The 22521-nt window shown below is 39.9% G+C and overlaps 1 protein-coding gene across 3 annotated transcripts in view; it reads left to right on the forward strand.

Moving 5' to 3' along the window:
* Positions 1-22521, forward strand: part of NTRK3 (neurotrophic receptor tyrosine kinase 3) — a 449021-nt gene that overhangs the window by 270243 nt on the left and 156257 nt on the right. For all 3 annotated transcript variants that reach the window (XM_027852115.1, XM_027852116.1, XM_027852117.1), the window contains one exon: positions 9627-9815. In XM_027852115.1, the coding sequence (XP_027707916.1) occupies positions 9627-9815 (189 nt within the window). The remainder of the gene's footprint in view (positions 1-9626; positions 9816-22521) is intronic.

Raw genomic sequence — 22521 nt, forward strand, 5'->3', positions numbered from 1 at the left:
GGTTTGAAATATGAGTGTAAAATTTTATGTTTACCTTCATTAAAATGTATCATATTAAATTTGGCCTAGTGGGCCTAAGATCTGTTTTGCACACTGACTCTACTGTCTAATGTGTTATCCTTTCCCAGTTGTGTGCCATCTACACCTTGGTTAGGCATATCATCTCTGTTTCAGCAATGTCCCATGTATTGGCATACAGAAGGGACAGAAATGGATCTTGTGGGTCCTTGTACTCCATCTCCAATACCAAAGATGACTCTGGGCCTAGCCTACTGGGTAGATGTCTTTGGAGCAATACAAACTTGGTGCTGAGGCATGAATGATTTAATTTGGGAAGGTGCTATTTGTGGAGTGTTCTCTTTTGTCACTCTTTGTCACACACAGAAGGGGTCTTCTGTCTTGGACCCCACTACATTTACACATGGTCAATTGATAAAGGCCTTTTGTAGGATCTGGAAGAGCATCCTAAGAACCTCTAGGCCATAGCTCTCCTTACTTTGAAGAGTCTTGAGGAGCCCATGTCTCTAATTAATACTCCTGTGGTCCAGTCATATCAGATTTGAGCTCTTCTTAACACAGAAAAGCCTGAACAGTTATTCTTATCATATTAATTTGGTGTGTTTAGTAAAAGAACCCAAAAAAGAGGATCCCACTATGTATGATCTCTGGTTGTCTCCTCCGAGAAAAGGAGAGACAGGAAAGAGAGGTATGACAGCATGGAGATTCGGTGTGGTCCATCCTGCTGTAGGGAAAGAAAAACAAATAAACACCTGTTGGAAGCATCAGGCTTTCCCTAATTACCCAATTTATCTATTATTCTATGCTTGAAAGAACAAAGACCACTACGTGTCTCAAAATAACAACAACAAAACCCAACAGGTTGGAGAAGAGATTAATGTGAAGAGAGCTGTATGTCCTTGCAGTGCTTTTTCAAAAGCTTGAACTCAGTGAACAGGCTTCAAGGTAGTTTTTTCCTAATTTTTTTTTGTTTATTATTAGAGTAATTGTACAATTAGAAATGGATTAGTGACAGGAGAGAAGCAGGGAGAAGGCAAAAGATGGTCTCTGTGTGTGTCAGGAACTCAGATACAGGAGGCTTTACTCATTTTCTTGACCTGCTTAGCCTCTGGCAGCTTCAGGAAAATAGAAGACAACTCCCTAGACACCTGAGGTTTTCTCCATTTTTCTTTTCTCCTTCAGTATCTTAATAAGATTCTGTGCACTGTTTATTAAGATAGGAAGAGGAAGTGCTTCCGCCTTCAGGGCCTCCATACTTCATTAAGATTTTTGTTTTTGTTTGGCTGTGAGAGATGCCTCAAAATATAGTGGCCAGAAAGAGGAAGAGAGGAAAGGAAAGCGATTCACATGGACAGAGGCATCATTTTAGCTTTGTGGTCTTAATTGAGTCCCAGTAAACTCCTGAGTTTTCTGCCTTTGAGGTGAATGGACAGTGATGCTATGCACAAATGAGAGTGTGTGTAGGAAGAAGTCAGTGGGTGGACAGTGGATTGAGCATCTCTGGGTTGTGGTAACAATTTAGGGAAAACATTTAGGGAGGCACCATGACATCTATGTAGATTTAATATGTCTAAATATCCCTTAATGGACTCACAGCCCCCCTCCTCATTCCTAGGTGGCAAATTCTAAGCATTGTAGATAGTACTAAATTATGAGACTGGTAAAATATCTTTCACAAGTAGTAGATGTGGAGCTTGGAATTGAATGAATGCTAAATCTCATCCAAGTCCTTGAAGAAGATAAGGTCTTCTCAGTCACAAGCCCTGTGTCACATACTTTTAATTCCGAGATGCTTCCTGAATAGGGATGTGCCTATACTCCCTGGCTTAATTGTTACTAAGTCTTTTGTTGTCCCTCATTGAAAAGTCCAAACAGTCCTTGTATATCTATCCAGGTCATCAAAGTAGACATTGCACATTTAGAGACCAATGCCAACCACTCACTACCCCCCCAGCCCCCATCAAGGAGTTGTAATCAATTAAAGATCTGAGACAGAGGACTCTATTTAATAGAAATAATGTAAAGATAGTTTATTTTCCTGGGGCATGTATTGGGGATATGCCAGACCCCTTCCCTCCTCCCAAGAATTGTCAAATCTGACACCTATTGTCCACTGCTGGTTATTCAGGTGGGAATAAATGCTACCATTTGGAGGAAGCTAGAAAACATGGTTAAGAATGATGAAGTCCTGGCCAAAAAACTAAATACCTTGGGGGACACAGGTGGTGTTTTTTTTTTTTTATCACTGCCACTGTTTGAAAGTAGGCATTTCTGAAGTGAAAGGCAGATTTGATAAGTAAACAGCTACCTTAGAGGTTAGTGTCTGAGAAGAACATTTTTCTGGATATTGCCTTAGCAAATGATGGGCTATACCTAACAAGGGCTGATAAAAATCATATTTGCCTGGAGACTCATAAATTTAATCAGGTGGTATTTAAATTGAAAAAGAAAGGAGAAAGAGAAAACTGTCCACATAGATCTGATGAGTCTGGTCCCACACAGAGAAGTATGTATGACAGGAAGAATAGCAGAAGAGAGTACCAGTAATTCCCAGAGATAATATCTGAGAAGGCAGATAGCAATAAAATACAGGGCCTTATATTTATATACAAATAATAAAGAATAGGTAATACATGGGAGTGAACTACAGGAAGCAGATTTGACTTCATAGATTTCATTGAGGCTTGGTAAGAAGGGACTCATGACTGCCATTTGGCTCTGGAAAGAGTATACCTTATTTTAAAGGAACAGGATAAAAGAAATGAGAGTATGTGGGGGGGGGGGTCGGGGAGGTGACTGAGCTTTGTAATTCTTTGTCACCAGTGAGCTTTGAAAGACTTGGAGAATGGGAAAATCTCTTCACCTCTTCATTTTAGAAGATCACTTTAGCTCTAGAACTCACTCTTCAGAAGTACCCTCTACTCCTGAGGTCTCTCCCTCTCATTGGAGGGTAGAGGGTTCCTTCCAGAACCTCCATTTAATAAGAGAACTAGAATAGTCATTTCTTCATTTCTTATCAGACTGGACTTTTCTACTTTTGTGTCATCCCCCCTTACCCTGTACCAGTAACTTCTTTCCTCTTTTTCCAGTTTCTTTTTCTGTGTTGTCTTCCCCATTAGATTGAAAGCTTTTTGAGGGCAGGGACTGTCTTTCTTTTGCTTGTATTCAGATTCTTTCTGCCTAGCACATAGTGAGCACTTAATGAATGCTTGTTAACTTTTTGCAGGACTGGGAAATGGCAAATATTTGATCCCATTAAAAAAAAACAACAACAGCAACCAAAACCAATATGGATTTTGCAAATTATAGACTAGTCCTGGTAACATTCTCGAACATCTCGCTAAATTTGTAAATGCTTAGAAAAAGAAGCAAGAATCACTAAAAGTCAGCCTATTTTTAAATTTTTTTTTTATCAAAACAGGTTATGCCACACTATATAGACTTCCTTTTTTTTCTTTCAATAGGTGATTAAATTGGTAGATGATGGGGATGCTGTAGAAATAGATTTAAGTGAAACATATGACAGCATCTCTTGTACTATACATGAATAAGATAAAGACACATGGGCTAGTTATATGAATTTAAAATTGATTCAATGACCTGACCTAGAGTAGCCATTAATCATTGGATGTCAACTTTGAGAGAGGTCTTTAACATAGTTCCCCAGTGATCATTCCTAGGTCCTGTGTAGTTCCTCACTTTTATCAATGACTTGGATAAAGGCATAGATAACACGTTTGCCAAAATTTCCACTGACATAATGCTTGGAGAGATATCTAATGTGTTGGATGAAAGAATTTGGACCAAAAAAGATTTTGGCAGGTTAAAATGATGGGGTGAATTGGATGAGATGAAATGTAATATGGATACATGGATACGTATCAAATTCTCCAATTGGGTTGACAAAATCAGCTTCGTGAATACAGGATGGAAGAGGTAGGGAGAGATGACAGTGGGTTTGAAAAAGCTCTGGAGGATTTTAGTGGGTTACAAAATGCCAACAGTGTCAGTTTCTCAGTTGTATGAAATGGCAACCAAAAAAAAAGTTATCTCCATCCTAGGGTGCAGTATGAGAGACATAGTGTCCAGTATGAGAAAAGAAATATTTCTACTATGTTATGCTTTGATCAGGATATGTATAGAGTTCTGCTTTTTGTCCTAGGCACCACAATATAGGAAAGACAGATGAATTGTAGGATGTCAAAAATAGGGCAAAAAGTATGGTGAAATGATTGGAGAATAAGTCACATGAAGATTAAAGGAAGGAACTAGAGATGTTTAGCTTGCCAAAGGGAAGATTTGAGAAAGACAGCATAGTTGTCTTCAAATATTTGGAGGGCTGTTATGTGAACCAAGGACTAGATTTGCTCTGCTTGGCCTTAAAAGCCAGAACTGGGAACAATGATGGGTTCAGGTTTCAGAGAGGAAAATTCTAACAATTTCAGCTGCTGTCCCAAAGTAGAACAGGCTAGAGATGTTTAGCTTGCCAAAGGGAAGATTTGAGAAAGACATCATAGTTGTCTTCAATATTTGGAGGGCTGCTATATGAACCAAGGACTAGATTTGCTCTGCTTGGCCTTAAAAGCCAGAACCGGGAACAATGATGGGTTCAGGTTTCAGAGAGGAAAATTCTAACAATTACAGCTGCTGTCCCAAAGTAGGACAGGCTGCCATGGGAGGTAGTAAGTACCATTTTCTCTTCATTGGAAGTCTGACTTCAAGCTCTAATGGATGATCACTTTTGGGGGATGTACAAGGACTGTTCAGCTGCAGGTTGGATCAGTTGGCTTCTGAAGGCTTTTTCAGGTCTTAGATTGGTAATTCTGTGCAGGTTATATTAAGTGTCTCCTATGTGCTTTTACTTTCCTAAACACAATGGGAAATAAGGAAGAAGTATAAGACTTGACACATACATACCACAGGGAGCATGTAGTCTAGTGGGGATTACGAGACACAATCATGTGAAACAACAACAAAAAATACAAGGTATTATATAATAAAGGCAACATGATATAATGGAAAAATCCAGACTGAGAGCTCAGACCCCTTAGTTGAAGTACTTGGCTCTGCCACTAAGTAACTGTGACCTCTGATTGAGTTCTAGCTTTTACTCCCTTGCTCTATGGCAATTCACTTAACCATTGGGGTTACAGTTTCCTGACCTATAAAACAAAGGTGTTGAGGCATAGATTTCTGAAGCACTCATTTTTATGATATACTCACCCCTACTTCCTAGCCAGACTTCACTTAAAATTTTGTTCTGCACCTTGGGCATGCGATACTCTGTGTCTCAGTTATTTGTGTTAGGATCTTATCACCCTATTAGTCAGTATATTCCATGAGGGCTGGGACCACATCACCATCATCCACATCATCATCTCTTACCTAAACTTCTTTTGTCATTTCCAGTGCCTGCCATACTGCTGTGTATACAAAAGGTGCTTATTTCATGTCTGTCAAATTGAACTGAAGCGAGATAATTAAAAGAGGAAATGAGATAGGCTTAAGTCTCTGGAAGACTGGACTGTTGTTTTTGCTCTAACTTAAAGATTTTATTCGTCTGAGAGAGAAAGGATGGGGAGGGGAAAGAGGAGAGACTAGGAAAGAGTGAATGTCTATAGGAAAACAGAAATACACTCACTATTCAGAGAGGATCCCTCCAGAGATGCTTATTATAGAAACAGGACTAAAGGGGACCTTCAGATGTCATTTAGTTCATACTGCTGTATTCAGGCAGGCTTGAAACTAAACTGAACCAAACCAGTGGCATGTCCCTACTACTAGACTTTCAGTCCCTTCTGTCATTCACCAGACCTGTGCATTATCTTAGAAGATTGTCAAGGGGCAAAGCTTGCGAGGGTCTCTAAGAAACTGATTTTATTGCTGGGCAAAAAATTATTACAAGCATTTAGGCAACAAGGTATTGCAGCTGTTTCACATAATCTCTGACAGATTCAAACATTTGTCATGGCCTGGGCCAAGCTCTCTGAAGCTTATTGAGTAAAATGGAGGCCCATTAAGTTGCATTTGCTGGCCTTTCCTTTCTCGTAGCTTTGCAGGTGCCCTTCCTTCTTTCTTGAAACTTTGCCTACCACTTTGTCAATGGAAACCATTTTCTCCATTATCTTTGACAAGTTGGCAATGGATTTTTTGCATTGGACATGTTTTTTGAGCCTGAAAACTAAATCACAGCGTGTACTTTGTCTGGTGTCCACGTATCTAGCAGAGTGGCCATTTTTAACTAAGGGTTCACTGAGCTACAAACAATTCCAGCTGGTATAGTTTACAGCACTGCCTCACATGCCTATCAAAATATTGTACTATCAACAGCACTGTTGGGGAGGATATGTAATGCTCTGCTTATTAGCCTCATAAACTTCCTTTTGGAACAACCTTTTAATTCCCTCTACCTCCCTACCCCCAGGCCGCTTTTTTGGATTGCGGGGAGGGGCAGAGAATGGAGGTGGAAAAGGTTATAGTGTTACCTGAGGCCATCTGGGAAATTTGAGTTGGTCTATCAGGGCTTACACAAGGCTTTTGTTGTGTTATCTTAATCTTGTATTCTTCATTAGGCCATTGGAGGCTTGATGTATATTTTCATAGAGTTTGAGGGTTTTTGAGTTTGTTAGAACCTTAGAGGTCTAACTCAAATCACTGCCTGCTGAAGGAAACCCCACTACAAAATCCTGACAAGTGGTTTTGATGGTCCTTATCATTCCCCTTCACATGTCTCTGGTTTTTATCTATCTCTTTCCTTTGCACTTTATATTTGTAGTTTAGGGGTCTGGGTGAATGATTACGGGCAGGTGAGGAGGAAGAGAGAAGAAAAAAATCAAGAAATGACAGCCTTCAACATAGTGATGGTAACATTTTAACTTGAAAATGAATCGTCTTTGTTTCCTCCAAAGCACCGAGCACAGTGCTTAGCACATAACAGGTGCTGGATAAATATTTGTGGAAAGTGGGAAGGAGCAAGGAAGATTGACCGAGAATAAATTGCATAGTTCATACAGACATAAATAATATGCAAATGAGATGCAAACCACATGTGATTTTAAAATATACTTTGTGCATTTCTCCATCTTTCCCACCTTCCCATTAGAAAAATCCTGTGGAGGCAAATCATAACTTGTTTCAAATCCTTTTTGGAAGAAGTGGGAGTATACATTTTAAATACATAAATAACAATAATACTTTGTACTTATATAGATTTTTTAAGAGTTCCTTCAAATATATCAATTTACCCTCACAAATTGCCTGTGAGTTAAGCCAGGGCAGATATGATTATCCCCTATTTTATAAAGGAAGAAACTGACTCAGAGAGGTTAAATGGTCTGTTGATCTGCTAGCAAGTAAGCAGCCAAAGTTGGACTGCAAACCAGGTCTCCTGACTCTTAATCTGGTACTCTTTCCAGCACATTTTATTTTTATCACTACTAAGTTTCATCTCGTTGGAGTTGGATTCTAGCCTTGATTTGGGCCATCATTCTAGCTTGTCAAGATTTTCTTGGATTCCATTTTTTTTTCATATCGCACATTAGCTATCTTCCAGATACATGTCATCTGCAAATTTGATAACTGTACTGTTTAAGTGTTCATCCAAATCACTGATAAAAACATTGAACAGAATAGGGCCAAGGACAGAGCCCAGAAGCACTCTACTAGAAGCTTCCCACCAGGTTGAAATCAAACATATAAGCATGATTTTGTTTGGTCTAGTCATTTAAGCAGTTGAATTCATTCAACTCTACTGTCATCTAGGTCATGCAACTCCATGTTTTCTAACTCAAAACTTTTTTTTTAAGTGTTAAAATTTTTTTTAACATGTAATTGGAAAAAAATAAAATATTATTATATAAAAAAGTTTATAATAAAAAAATATAGAATGAAATAGAGCTATGACATTACCCTGCTCAACTTATCTAATAACATTGTCAAAAAAAGGAAATGAGGTTAGTCTGGTATGACTTGTTCTTGATTAACTCATTCTGAGTTATAATGATCATCACTTCCCTTTCCCAGTATTTACAAGCCATCTTATTAATCAATCCATCAGTGATTGATCTTTTTAATAGTGTGTTTTAGAATGTTGCCAGTAATTGAAGTCAAGCTCACTGGCCTATAGAGTTAGTGGAATCAAGTTTTTCATTTCTAAACATTGGAGCATTTCTCTCTCTCTCTCTCTCTCTCTTTTTCTCTCTCTTTCTCTGTCTTTTCTCCCCCACCCCACTCTCTCCCACCTCCACCATCAACCTCCACTGTATCGCTCTCTCTCTGTCTTACACACACACACACACACACACACTCCAAAAGTGGCTTAGCAATCATATCTACATATACAAGTTTTCTTGGTAACCTTGGATATAGTTCATCAGTGCTAGGTGACAAATTCATAAAGGACAATTAGGTGCTCTGCTAATAGTTTCCCACTTATCTTGGTTTTCAATAGACTAATTATCTATTTTTTTGTCTTATTATCATATTTCTTGGGAGAGAAAATAGAAGCAAATGGAAATCGAACAGTTCTGCCTTCTCTCTTAGTGGGTATTATTATACCATTCAACCCCTTGAAGTCTTATCACTTCTTCCATTGTTCTCTTGCCTACAACATAAATGCTAAGTAAAACTCCAGAAAGGGCCTTTCTAGTTAACACAAGTTCATTCTTTCTTTTAGTATTCCTGACACGGTCATTATACTCTTTTGCATTTATCCCCAGTATATGGCTCTTTTTAAAAACAGAGAGGCCGCAAGGAATAATGGAAGGCATACTAAGGAGACCTGTGTTCAGATCCTACCGCAGTCACTTACAACTATGTGACCTTGGGCAAGACACTTCACCTCTGCACTTCAGTTTACCCATCTTGTAAGATAAAGGGTTGGGCCTGATGGCCTCTAAGGCCCTTTCTAATTATAAATCTCTGATCCTATGAGAACTATGATTCTAATATCTGAATTGGTCAAAAAGTCTGAGATACCCCTCCCCCTTTATTTTCTCCTATCTGGATCATTTGCTTTTATCAACTTGGAGAGCTCTTTTTTGTATTGTATTTAGTAAAGTAGATTATTAGGGAAATGACTTGCACTTCTCAGTATTTCATGCCCATGCTGTTTCTTTTTAATGTAATATAACTTGATGGCTCTGGTAATCATTTTTCTTTTCCTATTGGGATATAGACTTCCTGGTTCCCTGATTCTATGTCTTAGTTTGAGCCATTATGAGGAATATCTAGGGATCAGTAGAGGCTTTTCTGATTGGCCTCTGTTCTCAGACAAATGGGTAGTGTAGTGGGAACAGTGCTGATCTTAGAGGCAAGAAGACCTGAGTTTGAATCCTCTATGACCCTGGGCAAGTCACTTAACATTTTTCAACCTCAGTTTTCTGTAAACTGAGGGTAATAACAGCACCTACCTGCCAGGGTGAGGATCAATGAAATATCATGCAAAGTACTTTGAAAACCTTCAAACACTATGTAAGCTTTAACTATTATTATTCTCGACACACAGTACTGGGGGAGGATGAGAGGTGTACCAGATGTGGGTGTGGAGCAGGAGCCAGGGGCCAACCTTGACTGATGACCCTATTTTCTTTGTGTTGTGACTTATGCAGGTCCAGTGGCCGTAATCAGTGGTGAAGAGGATTCAGCTAGCCCACTACACCACATAAACCATGGTATCACCACACCCTCGTCGCTGGACGCCGGGCCGGACACAGTGGTGATCGGCATGACTCGAATCCCTGTCATCGAGAATCCTCAGTACTTCCGACAGGGACACAACTGCCACAAGCCGGACACATGTGAGTACTTGAGTAGAAGAGTTCCCCTTTGGAGAGGGAGGGGGCTGGTCTGGCCAAAGATCCAGGATTGGGGATTCTTGCACTAGAGATTCATTCTCTGCCATCTACCACTTCCTGCCCACTTCCAAATAGGCTCTCCCTGCCTGGCTCTGGAACAGATGTGAGGAAGAATCTCTATTGTGTTCCGAGTCAGCAGGGGAGGAAAAGGTTCAAAGCACTGTGGAGGGAGGGCCTTACCTTCTGCTGCCTTCAGTAGCCTCCTGCCCTCCTGCCTGTCCCAGGGTACGCTCAGTGATTTTACCTAAGGTGATCTATTTATTTCCCAAGTCAGATAAAGCTCAGAGAAGATTGGGAAGAGAGGTCAGAGGCAAAGGGTCTGTCTGATGAGGAGAAGGGAAGAAATAAACAAGACATATCTTGGCTGTGACCCAGTCTGTGGCTTTACTACAGATGATCTATGTCTAGCCAGAGTGCAATGTTATGAGTAAGCAAAACTCTTGCAAAGCCAGTGACTACGGTAAAGAAGGAATGAATGGGAAGGAAGAACCATTTGAATATAAACATTCTCTAGCTTCTCCTCTTAGCAGGGAAGACTAGACTTTGAGTGTGCTGCTGTTTGTGTTCAGTCACAAAACAAGCTACACACATGGGTAGACAAGGACTCCCAGTATTCCTAGAGGACTCAGTTCCTTCTTATCCCTTTGCATCTCTTCTTCTTGCCTCTGTGCTCCTTGTTGGCCCCTTTCTTGGACACTTGGACTTGCCTGAATGGCTCCTTTCCTAAGGCAGAACTTGTCGCTCCTGACTGCATCTCCTCTCCAGGCTCGCTCTGTGCCCAGAAGAACCAAACCCCCATAGTTTTGCAGGAGGAAGGGCTGGGCATTTGGCTGGAGAGCCCAAACATCTGAGGCTTCTCAAATGTTACTCAGTCACATATAGATAATGGAATCTTGGAGTTAGAAGAAAGCTTAATCCAAATGCCTCATTTTATAAATGAAGAAACTGAGGCCTAGAGAGGTGAAGTGAACTCCACTTCATCACCCTGCTCCACACACTCAAGACTAACCATCTATCTTTCAACTATTTGAAAGTGAAGGCATACTGCAGCATTAGATTTTTCTTCTTGCTTGGGCGGCCCCCTAATTTCTCTCACACCTTAGCCAAATTGATTCAGGAAAGGAGGTTTATTCAGTACTGCTAATGCCCATTCATTTTGGGGTCACAGTAGGATGGGTATTTGGCAACTCTTCCCCAAATCTTTTCTTCTACTGATAAGGCTTTCAGTGAGCTAGCTGGAAGATACCAGGTAATAGGCTTGGTCCAGCAGTAGATATCTGCACCCCCAAAATGCTGCTGCGCAAACATTAGCTGTCTCCTAGTTCTAGGAACAAGACTTAGATTCTGAATAATGGCTGTATCAATGGCAAGTAGAGGGAAGGATGGGAGGAGAGCAGGTAAGAACCCATATTTTAGGCATGTCCTGTGGAAATAATGGCATAGCTTTGGCTCAAAGCCTTTTCCAGAGACCAGGCTTATTCTAGACAACTCTTGGTCCTTCTTGGGTTTGATGGAGAGAGTAGCTTCCTCATGGGGTTGGTTATTGGTACCATATTTCATTCTAGGGTTGATGATCATAAGCATTCTGGGGAGGCAGCTGTCTTTGATCAGGGATTTGGGAGCTACTGGGTTGGAGATGTTCACTTTAGCTAAGCTTTTGTGATCCAGGGGCAGAATAATCTGATCATTATTTACAGTGTATTAAACACCAATGGTGAAACAGGCTCTTTATGCATGCAATGTACACATTTCACCCTCAGACTGATAGTGTACTACCAAGTTAGGGTGAAAGGAGGACCTAGTAATAATCATTGACCTGATTGTTTCTTGCCAGTCAGTCAGAGGATGATAGACTATTAGAGCTGATAGAGAATTCCTCAGTGTGGAAACTGAGGAATAGAGAAGTGAAAAAATTTCTCATATAACTAGTTAGTGGTAGATGTAACATTTGAACCCAGGTCCTCTGATTCCAAATATGGTGCTCTTTCTACTATCCTACCAATGTATAGAAGATGATAGGTATAATACCATCCCTGAAACTTCTGGATTTTAGGACAACTAGAGACCTGTTTGTAATTTTTGTTTGTTATTTATTTATTTATTCATCTATCTATCTATCCATTTGTTTATTTATTCATCTATCTATCTATCTATCTATTTATCTATCTATCTGCTTATCAGGTCCCTCCTGAATTATTTGCATGAAGACTCAGGATGTAAAATTGGCATTGAGACTCATCTAGGGAAAAAACAGATTTTGACCCTACAAGGGGCTTATAGGTGAGGGGAGAAAACCTTATCAAAAGGGTAAATAATATGGTTGTGTATTGTAGAATAACCTAGGTATAGGAAAAGGGCCCTTACATTCTGTCCTATGCAAGGACATGGGATAGTTCTCAGTTTTTCCCAGAAAACACAAATGGTATGAAAAGCAACACACAGGAGCAGTGTAGCCAGACTTGGCTAATCCTCTTCATTCTGCTAATCCTCTGGATGATTCAGAGGCACACTGATGGGAGCACCCCACTTCTCAGTTGAGATTTACTAGCTGAGACAGCAGCAAGGGCTCTGATTACAAAGACTTGATCAGTCTCTGAGAACAGACTCCAGGACACATCCTAGGGTGCAATGAGACACTATCATAAATAATTAAATCCAAATGCTTCTTGGCAGATAAATCAGTGAAGTACATTTTGTGATGCTACAGACCAGACTACAATCCCTCCATTTGGAGGATTGGTGAGGGAAGGAGAGGTGGGTAAGAGGGGAGGAATGCTCATTTTGTGGATCCCCAGGGGTCTCACTGTATGATTCAACAAACATATCAATTTAATCAACATATTATAGGCAAGACATTCTGTGAGGCATCTGGGAATACAAAGATGAATAATAATGACAACAACAATAATAATGATAATAGCTTACGTCTATATAACACTTTATGCTTGAAAACACTTTCACACACATCATCTCTTTTGATGATACACAGTCCCTGCCCTCAAGGAGCTATTCTTACACTGAGCATTGTAACTCTGGAAGGAATGAAAGGGAAAAAACGGACCCCTGTACCGAGCATCATTACTTCCTGAAGCCACAACAGTTGAATATCCCCAGTGTTGGATGAATCTAGGACAGAAGTTCTTTCTTTTACCTGTGTTTTCATTATAAATGCTCTTACACATACTAGGCACTTGACAAATATCTATTGAATAGATTACATCAAATCTCTTATTGGTATGATTTGTTTACTTGATTTTTTGTATGTCTCTCACTTCCTATGTCATTAATTTGACTCATGTTTTTCATTCTCTATTTATTTCAGCATGCCCAGTTACTTATAAAAAAGTATTCTTAAACTTTGGAATGGAATATGGGTTAGCTATGGATGTTCCCAAAGTATATGACTACCAAATCAGGGTTTCCTTCCCTGCCCCTTCTCCTCAAGCCCTAGTCCACAGCTATGACCAAAGAATAAAGAAATTTCATATTTGGAATAGGCCCTAGAGGTCATCTAGTGTAATTCCTATCTGAATTATCAACCCTTTCTACCATGTCACCTGAAATAGTCACTCAGCTTTTGCTTGAAGGACCTTCAGCAAGAGATCTTATTACTTTTAGAGGTGGCCTATTTCATTTCAACTTGTTAGGAAATTTCTCCTTACATTGAGCTAAAATCTGCTTCCCCATCAATTATAATCCTTGATCCTAATTCTACATTTTGGTGCCAAGCAGAATGTCTAATTCTTTGAAATCAAATGCAACATACCTATACAACTTTAGGTTAGAGGCATTGGGTTGGTTTCTTTGGGGTAAAGCAGTGGATTTTTGGTCTAGATAATGTGTGGGGAAGATTAAATGTCATTTATAGTAACATTGTGATTATCTGTGCTCAAATATACCCATTTCCATATGAGACATATCCTGTCATGGTTAACAATCCTATTAGTCAATATTTGCCAGTTCCTAAGGCATGCTTTCCATAGTGGTTATTCCAAACCTCTACTCCTCTTAAGCCCTCAAATTTGATCTCTCCAAATTTTGTTTTCAGCAGATATCTTGGCTTTTGTTGAGAAAATTGAGACCATCTGGTGTGAGTTCCTTAATACTTCCTCCTTTTGGCTTCAAAGCATCTTTCTCTGCAATTTTTCTCTCACGCTTCTCTCTTTCTTCTGAGAAAAAAAAGTGCCCTCTTTCTTTTTCAAGGCTAATTCCATTCCCCTATCTATTTCTAATAGTGATAATAGATACCATCTATATAGCATCTTAAGATCTGCAAAGAGCTTTACAAGTATTCTTTCATTTTATCTTCACAACAAACCTAAGAGATAACTCCTCATCATAGTTGAGGAAAGTGAGGCAGACAACTGTTGAGTGATTTGCCCAAGATCACACAGTTACTGTCTGAGGTCATATTTGAACTCAAGTCTTCCTGACTAGGTCCAAGGCTCTATGCATTATGCCACCTAGTACCCTCTTTATAGCATCTTGAATATCTCCTTCTCCTTTGGTTCTTATTCTTCTTCCTTTAAGGATGCATAGGCTTTACTATCCCCCCTGCTCACCAAAAGTTTCTTGATGTTCTTCCCCTCTCAAGATTCTGTCTTATTTTCACTTTCCATTAATTTCTACCATTTGAAGCGTATAGACAGAATACATTGCTTCTGTTTCCTCATCATCTATTTCCTCCTTGAGCCTTTGTCATCTGATGTATACTCTTGCTATTTATCTAAATTTGCTTTCTCAAGTCACTATTGTTGACCTGTCAAATCCAGTACCCTTTCCTTAGTTTTCATCTCTTTGAAATCTCTGTATTGTTTGACAGTTTTAGCCACCCAACTCCTTGAAATTTTCTTCTCTCTTGGCCTATGTAACACACTCCTTCCTCTGTTTTCATTTCTGTCTTTTAAAAATGGCCCCTCTTTGTTTTCTAAACAAAGTCCATTTTTCAGGCTTTAGTCCTTCTCAATGGGAACTTTCTTCATCAAAAAATCATCTACTTTCATGACTTAAGCCTTCTTCTCTATTAGGCTAATTTAAAAATTTATATCACCTACCCTGACTTCTTTTCTAGAGTACAGTTATATATTCCCAACTGCTTGCTTGCCTTTCTCCCTATTTTGGAATCCTCCCTTTCTCTCTACCTTTTTAAATCATGTCTGTCCTTTAAGGCATAACTAAATTTCTGTCTCTTTCATTGAAGACTTTCCTGATCTCTCCAATTTATTCCTTCCCATGAAATTCATGAAACATATTGTATGTATCACTAATTTATCACTTAATCTCATACTAGTCTATGACATCTCTTAGCTTTCTGTTTTTCTTTTAAAACTCTCTTACTGCCATTTAACTGTTCATATGTGTTTATTTTGTTTCCCAAACTAGTCAATAGGCCTCTTATAGACAAGAACCTTTGTGTATTATTTTTTCTTTATATCTCCTACTAGACTATAAGCTTGTTGAGGCCAGGAACTATTTTTGCCCTTTTTTGTGTCCTCAGCACTTAACATACTGCCTGGTACATGATAAGCACTTAATAAATTCTTATTGACTGACTGGCTAACTATCCCCCATAGACCATAGTACAGAACTATGAGTGTAAAAGGTGCTCAATAAATGTGAGTGAATGAATGGTGAATACCACTCATTATTGAGATATTGCCACACTGCGTAGGCTTTATGTGTCCTCTGGAAATGCTATTGTTTGTTATTCGGTCATGTCTGAATTTTTATGATCTCATTTGGGATTTTCATGGCAAAGATACTCAAGTGGTTTTCCATTTTCTTCTCCAGCTCATTTTTGTAGATGAGGTAACTGAGGCAAATAGGGCTAAGTGACTTGCCCAACTTGCCCTCACACAGCTAGTGTTTGAGGCTGGATTTGAATTCACATCTTCCTGACTACAGGCCTGGTACTCTAACCACTTCGCCACCTAGCTGCCTTGGAAATGCTGTAGAGAAGAGAAATAGCTAGTGACTCCTAATAGGGAGGACTAGAGGAGAGGGAAATGTTAATGCTCTAATAGGAAAAAAAAACCAAACTGATTCCACAGCCACACTATTACTACTCTTGAATCTTCACAAGTCTCATAGCTATTTCTAGTCTTTTTTCTTCCTTCATTTCTTGCCTTCAGAAATACCATTTTTGTTGAAGTGCTGCTCTCTGGAAGTTTCAGTAGGGCATTTCTTGTAGATGAATTTATTTTCTTAATCTTTGCTCACTTTCTACCCTCACCCTTCCCCCCCCCCCATAAAAATGTCTTCTGGCCTCTATCATCAACCTGATGGGTAGTTTGAAGATTCTGGGACTGATAATCTTCATAACAATAATTTTATGACCAGTACCAGCATTTCCTAAGAGAGAACCTCTTTCCTCCTTTTCCTAGGCCTCTACCTATGTCAAGAAACTCAGTTGGCCCTGGATCCTGCCTTTTCTGAAGGAGGAATTATTAATACCAGTTTTCCAGCCACAGTGGGGAAGCAGGAGTCTATATGCTTAATGCCGTATTAATAGTACATTGGCATGATATAGATTTCTGTCACCCTTTATACTAACAAACATCACTTAGTATAGGATAATGACTAATGTTTATTCCCAGCCACTTAGTTCAGCATAATGGACTCATAGATGAAATATGGAAAACCGGCTCCCTTGTCTCTGATGCTATGGCCCCTCCCTGCAGCAGCTGCTGATACCGCAGCAGCACAAACTGGCTATCTCTCTAGCAGACGGCCCTGACTTGTGTGAATGGAGACCTGGGCAGCTGGCGCTTAGAATTTGGGCTGGGATTTCCCTATTTGGGAAAATTGAAGCTGAGGAAGGAAAATGGGAAGGGTTGGTGGTGCAGGAAGGACATTTCTCCTTCTCTTCATTGTTGCTTTAAAGATTTGGCCTTGGCTGGATCTGAGGGGTAAGAAAAATGTAACCAGTGTGTAAATTGGGAGATTACAAGATTATTTTCTTCTTTAATCTTCTTCTTTAAATAAATACATGGATGTTCTCAGGGTGGCCCTATGAGTAGGTCATTGCTTACAGTTTGTGATTTCAGGGGAACTGGGATATATCTCCTTCTCTTCCTGTCATGGGGCTTAAAAGTTCTTTCATTACAGGTTCATTATTTTGGATCTAAGATAATAACAATAGCAATAATAATAGCTTACATTTATAGACCACTTACAAGCTATTTGTGCCTTAGGTGGTTTTTTTTTGTGAGTTTCATCAAGCATTTATTAAGTGCCTACTAGATTCCATGTACTGTGATAGACACTGAGGGTAGGTACAAAGACACCAGTGAAACTTCTGCACTCAAATACAGTAGACAATTCATACAGGGGAAACAGTATGTGTGTGTGTGTGTGTGTGTGTGTGTGTGTGTGTGTGTGTGTGTGTGTGTGTGTGTGAGAACACTGAAGATACAATGTAACCTCAAAGGGCAACATATTAGCAATATGTAAGGAGTCAGGTTATGAAGAATTTTAAATGCCAAATGGAGGAATTTGTATCTAGAAGTGATAGGGAGCCACTAAAGGTTATAGAGAGCAGGAGTGACCTTGTCAGACGTGCATCTTAGGAAAATCACACTGGCAGCTACATGGTAGCTAGATTGCTGCACCACCAATGGTGAGGAGAATATTTAATTTGTAGCCATTCTTGCCCAGTGGGTACTTCCCATGTTCTCACTGACAGGAAGTCATTTAGTGGTGCAAAAAGTTTGAGTGAGGTTCAATTATCTTTTTCCCCCCTCTCTTGGACTTTTATTTTTTCTCATTTTCAGACTCAGAAGGTATCAATAGGTTACTATTGTCAATAGGTGTGGTGAACCCTAAGCCTCAGGAGATTGTTCTTTTGAATGCATTGACTACTTTTTTTTTTTGTTGGAAGGATATTAGCCTCCATGAAGGGAGTATACTTTGGGAACTATTACAGCAAGTATTGTTGTCCTCTTATGCTATGAAACCAAAGCTCTAAGACATTTCCCAGGTCTGAGTCAGCAGGGTACTGGGTTCAGGGTACAGGGTAAAAGGACATGATGGGCTTTGGAGTCAGAGAAGTTGGGTTCAAATTTCTCTGGCCCAGGAAAAGTTGCATTCTAAGGTTAGAAGGGAGTGAGGGATCTGAGACACTAAACAGGTAACTGAGGGAATCCTTGATCTTAATTCCAGAGACTCAGAAGCAGAGTACCTATGTAACTTGGGGCAAATCATTTAAATTTTCTGGGCCTCAGTTTCCTCATTTGTAAAATAAAGATGTTAGACTCAATGACCTTTAAGGTCCCTTCTAGCTCTAAGTCTATGAGTCTATGACCATATTCTGAATTCTTCTGCTACTAACTAGATGATGAGTTTTGAACTGGTCATGATTTTTACTTTCCCACAATTTCTGATGTGCTTAGCTTCTTCCTGGATTTCTTTCCCACCACCAGGAGAGTAGACTATGAAAATATTATTTCCCTTAAATCATCCTGAATGTTCTGAGACCCTAGAAATTACTGATACGGTCTGTCTTTAGAGAGAATGTCAATGGAGTCTTTTGAAGAGGCTTTATTCAATGTGTTCTGGAGGATATGCCCCACTCTGTTTCCCTTCCTTTAAGTCTCTGGGCCAGAATGTTCTTCCTTCTTGTAGGTTCTTATGACCTCATTTGTTTCCATGCTTCACTGACATAATCAGAGTTAGTAACTGCATATAGTCATGCTAATTAAGTAATTAGGTATAATTATGCTCACTGTAAATACATGGTAATTGACTAAAAATGTACTTGGAGGGGAAAGCTTATGTAGGGAATCCTAAGAAGGGTACCTGCATCTTTGCAGTAGTCCCTCCAGTAGATGCTGTCATTTCAGCCTGAGACAATGGTGCCCAGGAAAGGTTGCATTCTAAGGTTAGAAGGGAGTGAGGGATCTGAGACATTAAACAGGTAACTGAGGGAATCCTTGATTTTAATTCCAGAGACTTAGAAGCAGAGTAAATGCCCATGGTAATCTTGTTATTCAGTTGTTTCAATCATGTCCAACTCCACATGACCCCCTATTTCTTGGCAAAGATACTCGAGTAGTTTGCCATTTTACAGATGAAGAAATTGAGGTAAAAAGGGTTAAGTGACTCACCTAGGGTCACACAGCTAGTAAGTGTCTGAGGCCAGATTTGAATTTAGAAAGATGAGTCTTTCTGAGTCCAGGCCCAGCCCTCTCTCTATCCATTGTGCTACCTAACTGCTCCATGGTAGTCTAGTGGAAGGAATATAAGATTTGATTATGGGGACCTTATTTCAAATCTCAGCCCTGTTAATTGCTGACTGTGTGACCTCGGACAAACCACTTAATTTCGCTGTGATTGTTTTCTGGTTTGAGAATGAAAGGACTGGGCTAGATGTTGTTAAAGCTTTCTTTTAGCTCTAAGTCCTGTGATCTGACTGTGTTTTAGGCCCAGTCCTGTCAAGAAGGGATTAGCTCATTTCTGGTGATCCCTTCTTGCCAAAAGTTCCTAGCATTCTGAAGTTTCAGTTTCTTCCTTTCTCCACTGGGTCAAAAAGGAGAGAGGTCCCAACATGGAGGGAGTGGGTATCTCTTAATAACAAGTAGAACACTTTACTGGGACCCCTTTTCCACTCTCATTTATGCTAAGATGGTTCTTTTGCCTTCAGTTTTATCTGAGACATTTTAGCCTTGCTTAGAACATAATTTCATTGAGGGCAGGGACTTAATTTGCATCTCTAGTGTTTAGTACAGTACCAGAAATAGAGTAAGTATGAAATAAATGCTTCCTGAATTAGATCGAATTGAATTGTTTTTCTGACTCAGAAAACTTCAGATGCTGATCTGTGCCAAAGAGGCCTTAGAAGTTCTGTAACCTGTTGGAGAATTTTTCTTCACAGAGTGAAGTTGAGAGTCTAAGCACTGAGCTGTTCTTAGGGAAGCCGCAAGGGTTCTGAGAAACATTAGATGGTCTCAGCTGCCCCTGTGGTGTGTTTGGGTGCGTGGCGGTGTATGTTTTCTATATTGCAGTATAGCTAGATATGTCTGAACCTTGTGATGGTGTAGTGGTTAGTTTTCTTCTGAAGCTCTGAGATAGAAAGGTAAGGAGCTGTATTCTCCCAGAATATCTAGAAGGAAGAATTCCAAGGAGCAGATAGCCAAAGATGTCAAATACTTCAGAGATTTCGAAGAGAATGAAGACTATGAAAAGGCTACTGGGTTTGGCTTTGCTGGAATCCTTCAAGTCTCAGCCAAAGTTCCACTTCCTGCAAGGAGCCATTTCCAATCTTAATCTCAGTGCTATGAGATCATCTCTAATTTATCTTGTATGTATATGTATACACTTATATATTTATTTATTTGAATATTTGTTGTTGTTCAGTTTTTTCAATTGTGTCTGACTCTTCATTTGGGGTTATCTTGGCAAAGATACTGGAGTGGTTTGCCATGTCTTCAGCTCATTATGAGGAAACTGAGGCAAATAGGGTTAAGTGACTTGCCCAGGGTCACACAGCTAGTAAATGTCTGGGGTCACATTTGAACTCAGGTCTTCCTGACTCCAGGCCCTTCTCAATCACTATATAGGCATCACCTGCTGCCTACATAGTCTTCCCATATAGTTGTTTGCATATCATCTCTCCCATTAGATTATAGTGTCCTTGAGAGTACAGACAGACTCCCCCCCTCCCCCGCCCCCAATCTCTATCCCCAGCACTTAGTACACTGTGTGATACATAACAGGTGCTTAATAAATGTGTGTTGACTTGACTAGACTGGAGGAGAGAAGGTAGGAGGATGGTCTCTATGGGATGTCAAAACTGTTTTTTGAAAAGATGGCCAGGGAATAAAGTAAAGCATGTGTGAAGTTGGGCCTAGATGTAGTGGTCAATGTCAGTGAACTGCCAATCAGGATAGCAAGGGCCCAGGGCAATAGCTCTGGAGAAGGAAGAGTTAAGTCCTCAATGGCACAGTTTCTGGCTGAGGTGACAAGGTATTTGGTGAGTGGATGGCTAGGATATAAAGTGAAATCCAAGGCACAAAATCTATCACTGTAAGATAGAGACTCCCTCCCTTGCTCTAGAAATTCAGTTCTGTCCAACAAGTCTGTTTTGTGTGTTTGATGTGTTCAAAATCTGTGCTAGACTCTGAGGGAGATGCAAGAATAGACCAGACATGGCTTCTGCTCTAGTCTTGTTGCTGTTCAGTCATTTTTCAGTCAAGTCCATCTCTTCATGACCCCATTTGGGTTATCTTGGCAGAGATACTATAGTGGTTTGCCATTTCCTTCTCCAGCTCATTTTATAGATAAGGAAACCAAGGCAAACAGGGTTAAGTGACTTGCCCAGGGTCATACAGCTATAAATGTCTGGACACTCTATCCACTTTGCCACTTACCTGCCCCTTACATATAATACAGTAGTAAGCATTTAAGTAGTGCCTCTCTCTCAGCCACTGTTCCCTTCCTCTGACTTAGCTATATAAATGTTTGCTCTCTCAACCCAGTTGGGCAGCAGTACCATAGTTCAATAGAGGTGGTGGTGGTGGTGGTGCATTTAACAGCATAGACTTTGAGAGCTGGAAGAATCCACTTTTTGCATTTAGCAAATGAGGAAATCGGCTCCCCAAATGGGCATACCTTGTTCTTCTAGCCATCAGCAGAGCTGGGACTAATACCCAGATATTCTTACCCTGCATTTTTTAAGCCCATGGAAGTATTGGAACTTGAAGGGCTTGTAGAGGTCATGCATTCTAATTCCTTCTTTTTAAATGAGAAGAAATGGAAACTGAGTGAGGTTTGGAGACCTGCTCAAGGTCACATAGCTATTTAGCAGCTTTCTTTTTCTTTCTGTTGTGCCACTTTTTTCCAAGGTGGTGGTGCAGCATACACAGTTCTCAGTGGGTCTAGGAGGGGATATTGTAGAGCCAATGAGCCGGACCCCTGTTTGTCTGAAATCCAATTTTATTAGAAAGTACATTGTTAGACCATTATTCAGTCAGTCACCAGCCCTGGCATGGATGTGTTTGCTATGGAAAACTAACCTGAGTTTACAAAGGAAATCATCATCTATAGATCACTGGGGAATTTATGTGAAGAAAAGAAGACTTATGCACAGCTCCCTCTTTTCCCCAGCTTCAAGAAACAGCTTTTAATATTGGTGATCTAGGGCTTCTAAAATATTTGAAAGGAGCCTAGGCAGCAATATGTTAGTTGACAGAGAGTGGTCAGTGCAGTTGATGAAGAAGACCCCAAGCAATTTCTTTTTGGGGTTGGTGGATCATGGAACCATCTACCTAGTTTTTATCATCTTCTGTTTTGGCACATACTCCTCGGTTAAAAATAGCAATGTCAGCAGACAGCCAGACTCGTCTGCTGTTGGACCAAGCTATACTTAGAATCCTAGAAGACTTGGAGCTGAAAGGTACTGTAGAGGTCATTTATTTCAAGTTTTACACAAGTAAGCATTATTTAAGCAAAGTATTATCATTCCCATTTTAGGAGATTGAGTGCCACATATGTTAAGTGATTCATTAGATGTCACCCAGCTACTTAGTGACACACACTAAACTTGCGTGTTTTTGTACACTTGTATTGACAATAACCAACATATCCATTGCTTGCGTGCCTATATGCATACTTAACTATATTCATGCTTGGTTTTTATCATTCTTCCAAATAT

Source organism: Vombatus ursinus, unplaced genomic scaffold, assembly GCF_900497805.2.
Source record: "Vombatus ursinus unplaced genomic scaffold, bare-nosed wombat genome assembly UNPS02009205.1, whole genome shotgun sequence".
Classification (NCBI taxonomy): domain Eukaryota; kingdom Metazoa; phylum Chordata; class Mammalia; order Diprotodontia; family Vombatidae; genus Vombatus; species Vombatus ursinus.